Below are 12,808 nucleotides of genomic sequence, written 5' to 3'. Positions count from 1 at the left end.
CGGTTAAAGATAGCGGATGGAAAAGATGGTATTGTAAAAGAAAGCGGTTGAGTATTTAGTTTGATTGGTAACATTGTAGCGGTTGAATAGTATAAGTAATTATAAATTATAAAAATTGATATTTGTTTAGTTAAAAGATAAAAGAATGAAATAATAAATTTTTATCTAATTCATAATATAAAATTTTAATATATTTAAATGATATTAAGGAAATTATCAAATGAGATATTAACAAAATTATCAAATGTTTAATTTTAAATCTCCATTATATAATATTAAAAAAATCATAATCTCCATTAAAAAAGCAAGTTACTATTTAAATCAAAATCTTGACTTAATATATGTTGCTATTTCTTCTCAATATAGTTTTTTTTAAAGGTTAATAAGCCAAAAAGTAAAGAAATATAAACTATGCAATCTTTTGTGAAGAAAAAAAAACTGTACAACCTCTTATTGTTAGTGGTTAGAATTAGTGTTTGCAACCATCAAAAAGAGGTTCTAATCACCATATTCAACTCCTTGCTCCAACCATGATATCCAATCGCCTTCTTTAAACGATTTGTTGATTGGTGATCATTAGAGCGGTTCGTTTGCAAACAAAGTGTTTAGTTGCTTACTATCAGACCCCTTATATTTTAAAACCGAGAAAGTATTATTAAAATAAGCATGCTTAACTAGTTAACCTACTATGATCAATCCCTAATTGTCTTGCATACGATGGTGACATATCTAAAACTCTGTTTTTGCTTGATAAGAACATCTTCATCAATGGTATATTAGAAGGTATCTTAGCACATCATTATTAGAGTTTATCCATTTGTTCTTGATATTTATAAAGTAATAAATGTTTAATTATACATATATTATTTTTACACACAAAACACTTTTGTTTCACAAAACTTGGGTGAATTTTGTTTTTTTTTTTGTTAAATTAGTAATTCTTAAATCTTAGGAAAACTTTAAACATCATTTTCTGTAGAAGAAGATAAAAGATCTGAAACTTGTGTAAGAGTTTAAGAGAGAGAGAGTAAAATTTTATGTCAAACAACAATAGTTTGGAATTCCATAAAGTAACTTAGGATGCTAATATGATATAATGGGAAAAACTCTTTATATACTCAAAAATCATTAGACTCCCAAGTAGTATCTAATTATTGAATCATTAAAATGCTTCTTAGTAGATATAGTTTCTACATTTAGCAACACTTCAGCTAACACACATCATTGATCCGTGGAAGAGAAAAACACGGCATAATGTACTAAAAAATGTAACCGTTAGAAACTGTTGAAAAAAAATGTTTGGTACCACTTTACTTATAAAAGCAAAACTTGGGGGAATCCAATTTCTTAACCATTTTTTTTTCTTTACTTAAACGTCGTGTAGATCAGTAGATCTATTTTAATTACAGTAATAATATGTAAACAATCTTTTGTATAAAAAGAGGTCAACAAAATTTCCAAAGTATAATGATGCTAATTTTGATTTAGTTATTATAATATTGTCAGAAAATAGAAAAATCTAATTGCAAAAAATAATAATAATAAGTTCGGACCAGAGTCTTACTTAAGGTCTTCGAGTAGGGACCCACCGTTCTGAGTCTGTGACAGACACAGACGCCGGTTTCGTTCTTTCTCTCTTTGCTTTTTTCCCAAAAAATAAAAAGTAAAGTTGTCTTTTTTTAATTTTTAAATAATTTTGTTCACTTGAGGGTAAAAAAAAATCATAAGGATGCTTTCAGTTTTTTTTTTTTTTGTTTTGTTTTCTTTTGGTTGAGTGATTGCTGAAACGACGAACTTGTTTCCATAGAGAGAGAAAGAGAGAGAAAGAGAGAGAGTGTCTGTGTGCAAGAAAAGTCTTCTCTTTCACACCTTTCGTTTTCTCGAACCTCTCCTTTTTAAAGATGGTGGAGGAATCTTGGGTTTGACAACTCATTTAACTTGAGACCTCCCCCCTCTCCTCTCTTTTTAACCTTTCTTTAGCATCCAACGGAAGGGAACCTCTCTTCATTCTCTCTCAATTCCTCTTCTTCTATATAAACCTTGACTGATCTTCTTATGTGGGAATTCTAAGATGGGATTTGAGTAAAAGCTTCACTTCTTTTTACATTTCTCTGAGTGAAAGTTTTGTTCTTTTTTCTTTGGGGGGAGGGGGAAATTAGGGTTCTTGGAGGGGAAGTGAGGTTATTAAAGACATGGAGGAGATAGAAGGAACGAACAGAGCAGCTGTAGAGAGTTGTCATAGAGTTCTTAATCTTTTGAATAAACCACAGCAGCAGCAACAGCAACAGCAGCAAGATCATGTTGGGTTTGAGAGGAATTTGGTGTCTGAAACTAGAGAAGCTGTGTTTAGGTTCAAGAGAGTGTCGACTTTGTTGAGCACTAGTGTTGTTGGTCATGCTAGGTTTAGAAGAGCTAAGAAACTTGAGACCCATGTGTCTCAAACCTTCCTCCTTGATCCTTCTTCTCACCAAAGAACAGAACTTGCATCTTCTTCATCTCAGAAACCACCTGTTCTCCGGTCTGGTTTCCAGGAATTGAGCTTGAGACCTTCAGATTCACTCACTTTAGGGACCAAGTCTTTCACTTTGAACCCAAATGCTAAAGCTCCTCTCCTTCAGCTTAACCAGCAGCCAATTCCTTCTTCGAATTTTTCCAATCTGTTTCCTGAAAAACAACAACAACAGCAGCAGCAGCTACAGCAACAACAGCAGCAGCTGCAGCAGCAACAGCAGTTTCATGAACGGTTAAAAGCTCACCATCTTCATCAGCAGCAACAGCTACAGAAACATCAAGCTGAGCTTTTGCTTAGGAAATGCAATGGTGGGATAAGTTTGAGTTTCGATAACTCGAGTTGTACTCCAACCATGTCATCCACCAGGTCCTTTGTCTCTTCACTTAGCATAGATGGTAGTGTGGCTAATCTAGAAGGAAAGAACTCTTTCCACTTGGTAGGGGTACCGAGTTCAACTGATCAGAACTCACAACACTCTAAGAGAAAATGCCCCTTGAAAGGAGATGAACATGGAGGCTTAAAATGTGGGAACTCTAGCCGTTGCCACTGCTCTAAGAAGAGGTCAGTTACATATATATCTTTTTCTTTTTTTTCATCTCACAGCATCTCTTTAACTTAGATGGTGCAATTGATAGGAAACATCGGGTTAGGAGATCGATCAGAGTGCCTGCTATAAGTAACAAGGTTGCAGATATTCCTCCTGATGATTACTCATGGCGCAAATATGGTCAGAAACCAATCAAGGGCTCTCCTTATCCAAGGTATGTACACTTCTTGGTTGAGGAACTCATGGTTGAGAAAAGAAAAAAAACAATGATTGATATGAAATGCAAAAAGGACTCATGGTTTTAGGCTTTTGAGTAGTGACTAGCCGACACAAGTATGAGAGTCTTTTTAAGAAGTTTTGGGTTGAATTTTATGTGTGCAGGGGATATTACAAATGCAGTAGCATGAGAGGTTGTCCAGCGAGGAAGCACGTTGAGAGATGTTTGGAAGATCCGGCAATGCTTATTGTTACTTATGAAGCAGAGCATAACCATCCGAAATTGCCATCTCAAGCTATAACAACTTAAGACTCTATTATATCTATCTTTGTGGTCCAGCAAAAACCTTCTCATGTATGTTCTCTTTTAGTATTGCTCCAATGTTGTGATATATGGTCGGGGCAAGTGTTTTTGTTGGGGTGGGATTTGATTGTGAGAGTTTGCTGCAATTGTTGGGTTTGATGAATTAAAAAAGGGGGTAAATGTAGGATTTGTCAAGACTCTTTCTCTTTCTAAGTTTATTGGCTCTTAAGGATTCAAAGTTGTTCTTATTGCTCTTATCGCAAATTCACTTTTTATTATGTGGTTGGTGCTATTAGTAGAAGTTGGAGATTGGTGGTGCTAAGTAACTGAATTATTTTAGGAAGATTACTTAAATCTAAGATATCATTTTGGATACTGTTTAAAGCTTGTCAGTTGAGAAGTACAAGAATCATATATATTGCATCCATGTGTGGAGACATAATGAATAATTCAAGATAAAATTGAGCCTCCATTTAAGGAATAGACTACAAAGTACAAAAATTAGATTGAACCCAAAAGGTATCAAACTATTGTTTGACTTTAATGATTTTACTTTATTTCTATTCCCTTAATCATAATTAAAGCATAATGAATAATATTTATCTCTATTCCCTTTACTTAACAAACCAATAGAATCAATATGACCTTAATAATTCAAAGTCATTACTAATCCTTCTAAGTCATTGGAAATAACTATAAATCGAAAACCAATAATTGAAAGGGAGAGATGAATTAATACTCCAAGGTTCAAATCCTTTTAAAATAGAACATTATTTTGCATCACTTTGAAAATCGTTAGTATCTATAATATATATTTCTTTTGCTCTAAATGACATATTATTTACTCTGGTCATGTCATTTTAACCGTTAAATATTGGTAAACACACTCATATGTACACATCATGTGCATAACCACATATTATTAAACTATATACAATACATATACACCGACATACTACCATTTTGTTTAAAGTGTTGTATATTATCAAATAAATGTTAAAAAGGTAATTTAATTTCAAAAGTGATGATATAAATCAACAAGATTAACCATTGACATGCTTATTCAGACAAGCCATATATCTTTTTGATCTGATTTTTTTTGTATTCAGTATAGTGAGTTGCTGAAGGTCATGATGTATCAATGTATCTTATTGCATCTAATTCTTTAACTCATTTTGATTAATATAAATATCCATATGAAAACAAAAATGATTCAAATCAATAAATTAAAGTAGTTAATAAGAATGAGAAAATCTAGCACATTTAGTCGCATATTCTTGTAAATTCAACCATAATTATTTCAAAATTATTGTCCATAAATACAAAATTATAATTCAACCATAATTTTCGGAAATTTGTAGTTGCATATAAAATGTGCTGTTAAAAATAAACACAAAGGTCAATTTTAGTATTTTCTAATTAGAAAAAAACACAAAAAGTTTAGTGATTTGACATATATGCACACCAACTGTATTGTCTTTTTTTTTTTTTTTGGTCAACACTATTGTCTTTTATTATAAAGAAAATTTTTAAATTTAAACCACTTGTAAAATGATGGAAATGATTAATTTGATTAAACAAAAGAGTTGAGACAAATGAAAAATAATGATTGTAATCCAATATTTACTAAAAACTATATGAAGTTTATTTCAGAAATTTTTTAAAAATGTTTGTCTCCATACCATCTTTTTAAGAAATCTTATCCAAAATGTTTCTAAAAATTTGAATTATACTCATATAAGTGTGTAATATTATAGAAGCATACACAAACTACCTTTAAATGTTTTTTTTATCCTAAAAATACTGTATAAATATTTGTTTTAAACCTTATAAAACTCTTGTAAAACATTTAAAATATCTTGTAATACCTTATAAAATCTTACTAAACTTTTTAAACACTTGGATAAAGTATCCTTTTTTTTTTTTGAACAACCGGATAAAGTATCCAAGTAGTAACATGAGAAAAATACCTTCTAAACCTTATAAAATTTTATAATTAAGTTTTTTGATTTAGTAAGGGATAATTTTTTAAAAAAGACAGCTAATAAAAGATGTATTTTTAAAATGGATCACGCTAAAAAAAGAATATTTCTCAAAATTTCTCTTTATTTTTATTTTTTGATTTAGAATGTATGTATCTGATTTTGTGTTGTTTATAATAATTTTTTGAAATTTTTGGATTTCTAATGTTCGTATAAAAATCAAAAATTAAAAGTTGAATTTCAACTTTAGAGTATAATGGGGCCTTATAATATTTTTTTTTGGCTCTTTCAAGAGATTTTGTGTTGTTTATAATATTTTGTTTTTGATATTTTTAGGTTTCTATCTGTTCATAGAAATATCAAAAATTAATAGTTTAATTCCAGCTGTAGAGTATAATGGGGCCTTATACGGATATTTTTCTGGCCCATTAATCTTTACAAGTGACGTTGAATCTAAAATCCACCAACTCTTTTTTTCTCCTGACACAAAAAAAAAAAAATAAAACATAAATATCTCATCATGTGTCTTCTTCTTCTTCGTTTACGGGTCTTTGTGTTTGACTCTTTCTTTCCTTAAAGGATTAGATCCTACTCACGATCACGTGTCACGACAGTGAGTGTTCATAAGACATAAGGTAAGCTCCGAAAATTTTATCCACACATCTTAAAATATCTGATTTTTGATCAAATTTACCATTTTTGTTTCCTTTTTTGTAGCTTCTGATTTATCTCTTTGTCTGTATTCGAGTCGGATGTAATCTGCATCTGATCTTTTTTTCATGGTGGGGTAACGAGCCAGTTGGATTCAGATTTTTTTGCCAAGTTGATTGCTTTCTAGTAGATTCCGTGTTTTGTCTTTGAAAATAACGTTCCTTTTTAAAAACCCAATTGTTAATCATCTTCTTAAAAACGCAATTCTCTGGGTTCTCACAAGTGAGTTTGGTTTATGTCATCTATGTGTTTGTGGAAATGTCTCAATGAGTGAAATTTTTGTTTTTTTTTGGTTCTTTGTGTTTATATATAGAGGTTTGATGGCTTGTGGGTTTGTAAATGTTATTATAGGTAAAGGCAAGATGGTTGCGGTGAAAGAGAACAAGTTTCTGACGGTGGCACCTTTCGAGTGTGCGTGGAGTGATGATCTTAAGTTCCGGGAAGCGGGAAGAGGCTGCGTTGCGTTTGATGCGTTTGCTCACAATGATGTCACGGTGGTGTTCAGAGAGAATGTGGGGACTCAACATTACCATTATAAGAAAGATAATAGTCCTCATTACATTGTGATCATTGGTAGCAATAGGAACCGTAGGTTGAAGATTCAGGTAGATGGGAAGTCTGTGGTAGATGAGGAAGCTTCTGATCTCTGTCGTTGTTCTTTGGAGTTTGAGAGTTACTGGATTAGTATCTATGATGGGTTGATTAGCATTGGTAAAGGTCGGTATCCGTTTCAGAACCTGGTGTTTAAGTGGCAGGACTCTAAGCCTAATTTAAATGTCCAGTATGTTGGTTTGAGCAGCTGGGATAAACATGTTGGATATAGAAACGTGAGTGTGTTTCCCGTGACACACAATCATATCTTGCTGTGGAAGCAAGTGGATTGCCGTGAAGTTAAAGGAGATGAGTCTGGTGACGAGATGTTTGTGGAGGAAAGGACTGTTTATGATTATGAACAATGGGGTCTTGGGAATTTTTTGGAGAGTTGGGAATTATCTGACACTATCTTTCTTGTTGGTGAAGAGGAAATGAATGTCCCTGCTCACAAAGTTATTTTACAAGCGTCTGGTAATTTTCCTTTGAGATCATCAGTTGGGGATGTCATTCTACTTCGTGGAGTATCTTACCCGATTCTTCATGCACTTCTTCAATATATCTATACGGGACGAACTCAGGTATAATTTCTCAAATTGTCCCTTTTGCTGGGTGAAATGCTTTGTTAGGACCTTCTTTTTCTACTAAAACATGGAGATTCTTTATCTTCGTTATGGTTTCTTTGAACCTTTTCTTTTTGCTGTAGATTTTGGAATCAGAACTTGCTCCATTGCGGGATTTAAGTTCTAAGTTTGATGTGATGCCATTGGTGAGACAGTGTGAAGAAAGTATAGACCATATAAAATTGAGCAAAGAAGCATTTGACCCCTGCAGAAAAGTCAAACTCTCATGTTCTGTTTCTCACCCATTATCTGGTTTCATGTTCCCAAGTGCTTTCCCTGTTGATGTGGGGAAGCTGGTAAAGTTATACTCAACCGGCGAGTATAGTGACATAAAAATCTATCTCAGTGACTATAGTCTCACTTTCCAATCTCACAAAGTCATTCTAAGTCTTTGGAGTGTCGCATTTGCAAAGGTGAGAATATCTTTTAGGGTAAGTAGCAATTCTGATGTACAGGCATATATTGATTCTCAGTTTTTGTTTATTCTCAATGAACATCCAGATGTTTACAAATGGGATGAGTGAAAGCCATTCATCAACGATTCACTTAACCGATGTATCACCAGAAGCATTCAAGGCTATGCTAAATTTCATGTACAGTGGAGAGTTGACCATGGAAGACACGGTGAATTTTGGCACGGAGTTGATCCATCTTCTCTTTCTAGCTGACCGGTTTGGAGTTGTTCCACTTCATCAAGAATGCTGCAAAATGCTCTTGGAGTGTCTCTCAGAGGTAATTTTATTTACACAATCCTTGAGAGTAAATGATACGTCTCTCTGTTATTATCATGTTTCTCTTCTTTTCCAGCGCATCTGTTACAATATTGATAATCTATGATAGAGAGCTTAATGAACCATGAAGTGGGTTGCGGTTTCAAGCCTTCTGAAACTAAAAGAGAAAAGAAATGAAGCGAATGCTTTGACCACATACATAGTAAAAAAATATTAATATTGTTCCATGTATATATTACATGCAGGGATGGCGTTCTCGTATTGGAAGGTCATACAACAAGAATAATTCTTTTATGCGAGTTTATTGGGCGCAGAAGCAGACAAATTTGGAACATTGTTGGGACTTTTCTCAAGCTAACCTCTGACTTTTGTTGCAGGATTCTGTATGCTCAGTTCTCCAAGTGGTTTCGTCTATCTCGTCATGTAAACTCATTGAGGAGATGTGCAAGAGGAAGTTCTCCCTGCATTTCGACTATTGTACCACTGCAAGTTTAGACTTTGTCTTGTTAGATCAGACCGCCTTCAGTGATATTCTTGAGGTGTGTTTCTCTTTCACCAACCTAATTTTTCTTAGAAGAACCTCTGAACCCACTTGGAGAATTGACCCAAAAGTACTGCTACATTTAGTGCTTGGGGACAAAAAAGTGTTACTCATGCGCTGATCATTGTTTATTATCGTGGAAATAAATATGTACTATGGAATTGTAATGGTCATCACCAAGAGTGATGAATGACGTCTCCTTTCGTTGTGGCATGTAATAAACATTTCAGCCCATTTTAAATTCTGGAATTGCAGTCTGCAGATTTGACAGTGACATCTGAGGAAAAGATTCTTGATGCTGTTCTTATGTGGTGCATGAAAGCTGAGGAGTCGCACAGTTGGGAAGTAATAGATGAGATGATGAACTATTGTGAACCCAAAATTTTGTTCAAAGAAAGGCTTCAGTCACTTGATAACCTGTTGCCTCATGCACGCTTCTCTTTGTTGCCATATGAGCTGCTTAAAAGGGTAAGTGGATGCTGAACCTGAATACGCTGAAATAACTTTATAGTTTTCTGTTAATATGATTGTACTGATGCCATCTATGCTTAATGATCGCACAGTTAGAAGACAGCAACCTAAGCAAACAAATCCCGATATTTAATCGTCTTGTAAGTTTTTAACATCCATCTTTATCTTTTTTCGCGTAGTACTTAATTTGTTATTTCAAAACTGATTTTCTCTCCAATCCCTCATTAATTTTGTATTGTGTACAGGTGAAGGAGGCTGCTAGCTTTCTAACTTCCGGATTGATATCCCCAGGAAATGAACCGAGGTAAGAATTACATAGTCATTTTATCTTATTATTGTAAACATCTCGGGTTTATATATCCAAAATACCCAGTTATTAAAGCTTTTCACCTCTAGTTCAAGGTTCCAACATCGAAGATCGAGTTTCAAGGAGCTTCAGTACATACGTGATGGGGATAGCAATGGGGTGCTGCACTTTGTGGGTACATCTTATGGTAGTCATCAATGGGTTAACCCCGTTCTCGCAAAGGTTAACTTACTTTCTTTATTCATATTGTTGGAAATCGTTTTATATGAACCACTGCTGAAGAAAATTTTTTCCTAATTCTTTGAGTTCTTTATGTTTCCAGAAAATCATTATTACATCCAGCAGCCCCACCTCCAGATTCACTGATCCAAAGGCTTTGGCTTCAAAGGCCTATGTGGTATGGTCCTCCCAAGTTTTCTCGTCTTATATGATTAGAGTTCGACTTGAACTACCAAATTGACAAAGCATAAAATTAAATGCAGTGAAACTTCTTTCCTCTTGGATACAGAACCATATCATTTTTTATCTTTTTGCGCCAGGGTACTTCCTTTGCAGGGCCTAGGATGGAAGGCGGCCATATATCATCCTGGTGGATGGTGGACTTAGGCGAAGATCATCAGGTTTCCTTCATAACTTATATTTTAATCGTATACTCTGTTTTCATGAACCACATACGGTCTAAAAGCTCCATAACCCATGCTCGCAAGAAAATGTATTTGAGTAAAACAGAAATTAATTAGTTAAGTCCTGAGGATATAACACGGTGAGGATTGTTGGATGCAGCTTATGTGCAACTACTACACCTTCAGACAAGACGGATCAAGAGCATTCACAAGGTCCTGGAAGTTTCAGGTAACTAATTTTTTGCTGCAGTTATTTCATTTCATGTCCTCTTAAGACAAGCTGCTTCAGAAAATTTTGTGTTCTTATTGTCTTGATGGGTTTGAAGGGATCGATGGATGGGAAAATATGGACAGACTTGAGAGTCCATGAGGATGACCAAACAATGTGCAAGGCCGGTCAGTTTGCATCGTGGCCAATCACAGCAGCAAATGCGTTACTTCCCTTTAGGTTTTTCAGGCTGGTGCTGACCGGTCCAACCACAGACACATCAACTCCTTGGAACTTTTGCATTTGCTACTTGGAGCTCTACGGTTATTACCGCTGAAGCACTCTGCTAGTCTGCTACTTACTACACGTGTTCTTTTCCATTTCCGTCCTCTTTTTTTTTTTACCTTTTATTATTGCTCTAAAGCGATCTTTGGGTTTGTGACTGTTTGTTTTGACTGGCTTAAAAGATTCTCTCGTCAACAATCTGGATTGTATCCACGCATTGGATAGTTGATCAATAGACTAAAGGTTTCGACTTTCGACTTTGACCAAACAGTTTGATCTTATTATATACATTTTTCGAAAATGTTCAAATTAAAAACTATTTATTTATATTACCACGGAAATTATGTTTAGCAATTAGAAAGTGTTTAATTTTAATTGAAATCAAAATTAATTCGATTTTAAATAGTTTAACTAGGACCGGATTTGCACTATAGCGCGAAGGAATATTTTCGGTTAATTGCTATGTTAAACATATTACACCCTGTTAGATTTTGATTCCAACTAATGGTATAGTATTTTATGTTCGGAAGAAAAATTAGTAGTGTTATGATTTGGTAGGAAATATCAGGGAAAATCCGAAGGTAGTAATTGGTAATGTGCTTTTTATAAACTAAAAACTTACCAATTACTGTTGATCACACAGTGACATAAAATATGATTAGGTTTTGGTTTTTGGTCTTTTGCAATTTATAACCGTCTAACTCGTGCTACACCACGATCCACAGTACAATTATCTAATTTTATTTAAAATAAAGTTAGAATTTTAGGTATTTAATTTAATTTTACAGGTAGGTCAAATTTGCATCAGTTGGTGTGAAAATAATGGCTTATATGCTTAATTATTTAAACTGAAAATATGAGAACTTTGGTTATTATATATTTGCTGAAATGATTATATACATTAACAAAGTAACAATTGGAATAAATTGATTTTTTGCATAATTAAAACAAAAAATATTGTTCAATGATTGATAACATTTTCCTTTGTTTTATGTGTAAAAAAGGAAAACACACACTTTAGGTAGCCAAATTATCTTACTATAATTGTCAAAATATTACTATATCGTAAAGAAAGAAAAAATGAATGGGTCGTTCGAACAAATAAAAGCCTATTCAGAAACTACAGAAAAAATAAGGTCCAACCAAGAGCCCGCCAAATAAATTATGGAAAAAAACACCAAAAAGCAAAATGTAACATCATATTCGATGTCAAGAAAAAAAAACATCATCTTCAATATCAATTTTGATCCCTTTGGATTATCTTCCTCTTAAGTAAAATAATTTGTGCGATTACTATTGAAAATTTGCAAAGAACATGTTCGAAAACGTCAGATCCAAGCCAAACAGAGACATCCAATCCACAATTTTAACATGGGATGGAAGGGACCAACAAAATCGGCTCGATAAACAAAATACAGCCGATTACACTGCATGACAAACGACATCACAATCTAAAGTTCACATGCAAAGGTAAGATAATAAATTAGCTCTCAGATCTATGTGAATAAGAGGTTGATATCCATATCGATATATAGATAATAATCGCGGCAAATAAGCAGAGAGAATGAGATATCAGGATTGGCGTTATCAACAAAACCCGCTGCCGTCTTCTGACCCTTCGCCGTTTCCGCCGGGAATCATATTATTGGATCGCCCTCGAACAACTAAAATAATGAGATAGAGGACACTATGTCTTAAGTCACAGCCTTAGAAGATGCTTTGTTGCCATGTTTTCTCCGTAGAGAAAAAGGTAATGGCTGCTTCATTAGAGCATGTTAAGTTTATTTGCTTTTGCTTAGATCATGTGTGGTCGAGTTTGGTGATGTGAATGAATAGTATTTATAGTGTTTGAGGTAAATTATATTTTTTTCATTTGGGAATCGCAAAAATCTTGTTGAGCAAGTTTAAAATATCATGTAGATAATTTTGGAATGATCATTTGGAAATTATACTGGGAATATGCTTTATTAAATTGAGAAAATCTTTCCATATTCTAATAGTCCAATCAAAACTGGAAAAAAACGTAATCACCTTACCTTATTTATAGGAAGCATATTAATTTTCAAATAAAAATATAATTGTTTCATTTGAATGTGCTTCATTTTAGGAAGCTTATAAATATAGAGATTTTGAGTACTCAATATTATTCCTTTTTT

General features: G+C 33.7%; 2 protein-coding genes across 16 annotated transcripts; both read left to right on the top strand.

Moving 5' to 3' along the window:
* The first annotated feature begins 1,748 nt into the window (after positions 1-1,748).
* LOC104749828 (putative WRKY transcription factor 21) lies at positions 1,749-3,827 on the top strand. Its single transcript, XM_010471528.3, has 3 exons — positions 1,749-3,073; positions 3,148-3,273; positions 3,441-3,827. The coding sequence occupies exons 1-3, from the start codon at positions 2,193-2,195 to the stop codon at positions 3,583-3,585; spliced, it is 1,152 nt and encodes a 383-aa protein (XP_010469830.1). The 5' UTR covers positions 1,749-2,192; the 3' UTR covers positions 3,586-3,827.
* Positions 3,828-5,985: 2,158 nt separating this feature from the next.
* On the top strand, positions 5,986-10,904 carry LOC104749827 (BTB/POZ domain-containing protein At2g30600). 15 transcript variants are annotated; one of them, XM_087490051.1, is made up of 15 exons: positions 6,044-6,196; positions 6,279-6,343; positions 6,624-7,444; positions 7,570-7,899; positions 7,988-8,218; positions 8,463-8,485; positions 8,595-8,756; positions 9,014-9,226; positions 9,322-9,369; positions 9,475-9,533; positions 9,626-9,758; positions 9,859-9,933; positions 10,076-10,156; positions 10,320-10,388; positions 10,486-10,904. In XM_087490051.1, the coding sequence occupies exons 5-15, from the start codon at positions 8,185-8,187 to the stop codon at positions 10,702-10,704; spliced, it is 1,116 nt and encodes a 371-aa protein (XP_087346177.1). In that variant the 5' UTR covers positions 6,044-6,196; positions 6,279-6,343; positions 6,624-7,444; positions 7,570-7,899; positions 7,988-8,184; the 3' UTR covers positions 10,705-10,904. The 15 variants fall into 15 exon arrangements, with proteins under 15 accessions (XP_010469829.2, XP_087346176.1, XP_087346177.1 ...); XM_087490049.1 differs by having other exon boundaries at positions 6,106-6,196; positions 6,279-6,494; XM_087490050.1 differs by lacking the exon at positions 6,279-6,343 and having other exon boundaries at positions 6,024-6,196.
* The last annotated feature ends 1,904 nt before the right edge of the window (positions 10,905-12,808 follow it).

The sequence above is a fragment of the Camelina sativa genome, chromosome 16, assembly GCF_030686135.1.
Source record: "Camelina sativa cultivar CO46 ecotype springtype chromosome 16, ASM3068613v1".
NCBI lineage: Eukaryota > Viridiplantae > Streptophyta > Magnoliopsida > Brassicales > Brassicaceae > Camelina > Camelina sativa.
The sequence above is the reverse complement of the archived record's forward strand: the minus strand, read 5'-3'. Positions and strand labels throughout refer to the sequence as shown.

Bases quoted from the DNA above. Each gene is read 5' to 3' on its own strand.
- LOC104749827 (XM_010471522.2), top strand. From the start codon at position 6,539: ATGAGTGAAATTTTTGTTTTTTTTTGGTTCTTTGTGTTTATATATAGA. The intron at 7,900-7,987 runs GTGAGAATATCT...ATGAACATCCAG, and splicing joins GGAGTGTCGCATTTGCAAAG to ATGTTTACAAATGGGATGAG. The intron at 8,219-8,594 runs GTAATTTTATTT...CTTTTGTTGCAG, and splicing joins TCTTGGAGTGTCTCTCAGAG to GATTCTGTATGCTCAGTTCT.
- LOC104749828 (XM_010471528.3), top strand. From the start codon at position 2,193: ATGGAGGAGATAGAAGGAACGAACAGAGCAGCTGTAGAGAGTTGTCAT. The intron at 3,074-3,147 runs GTCAGTTACATA...TGCAATTGATAG, and splicing joins TGCCACTGCTCTAAGAAGAG to GAAACATCGGGTTAGGAGAT. The intron at 3,274-3,440 runs GTATGTACACTT...TTATGTGTGCAG, and splicing joins AAGGGCTCTCCTTATCCAAG to GGGATATTACAAATGCAGTA.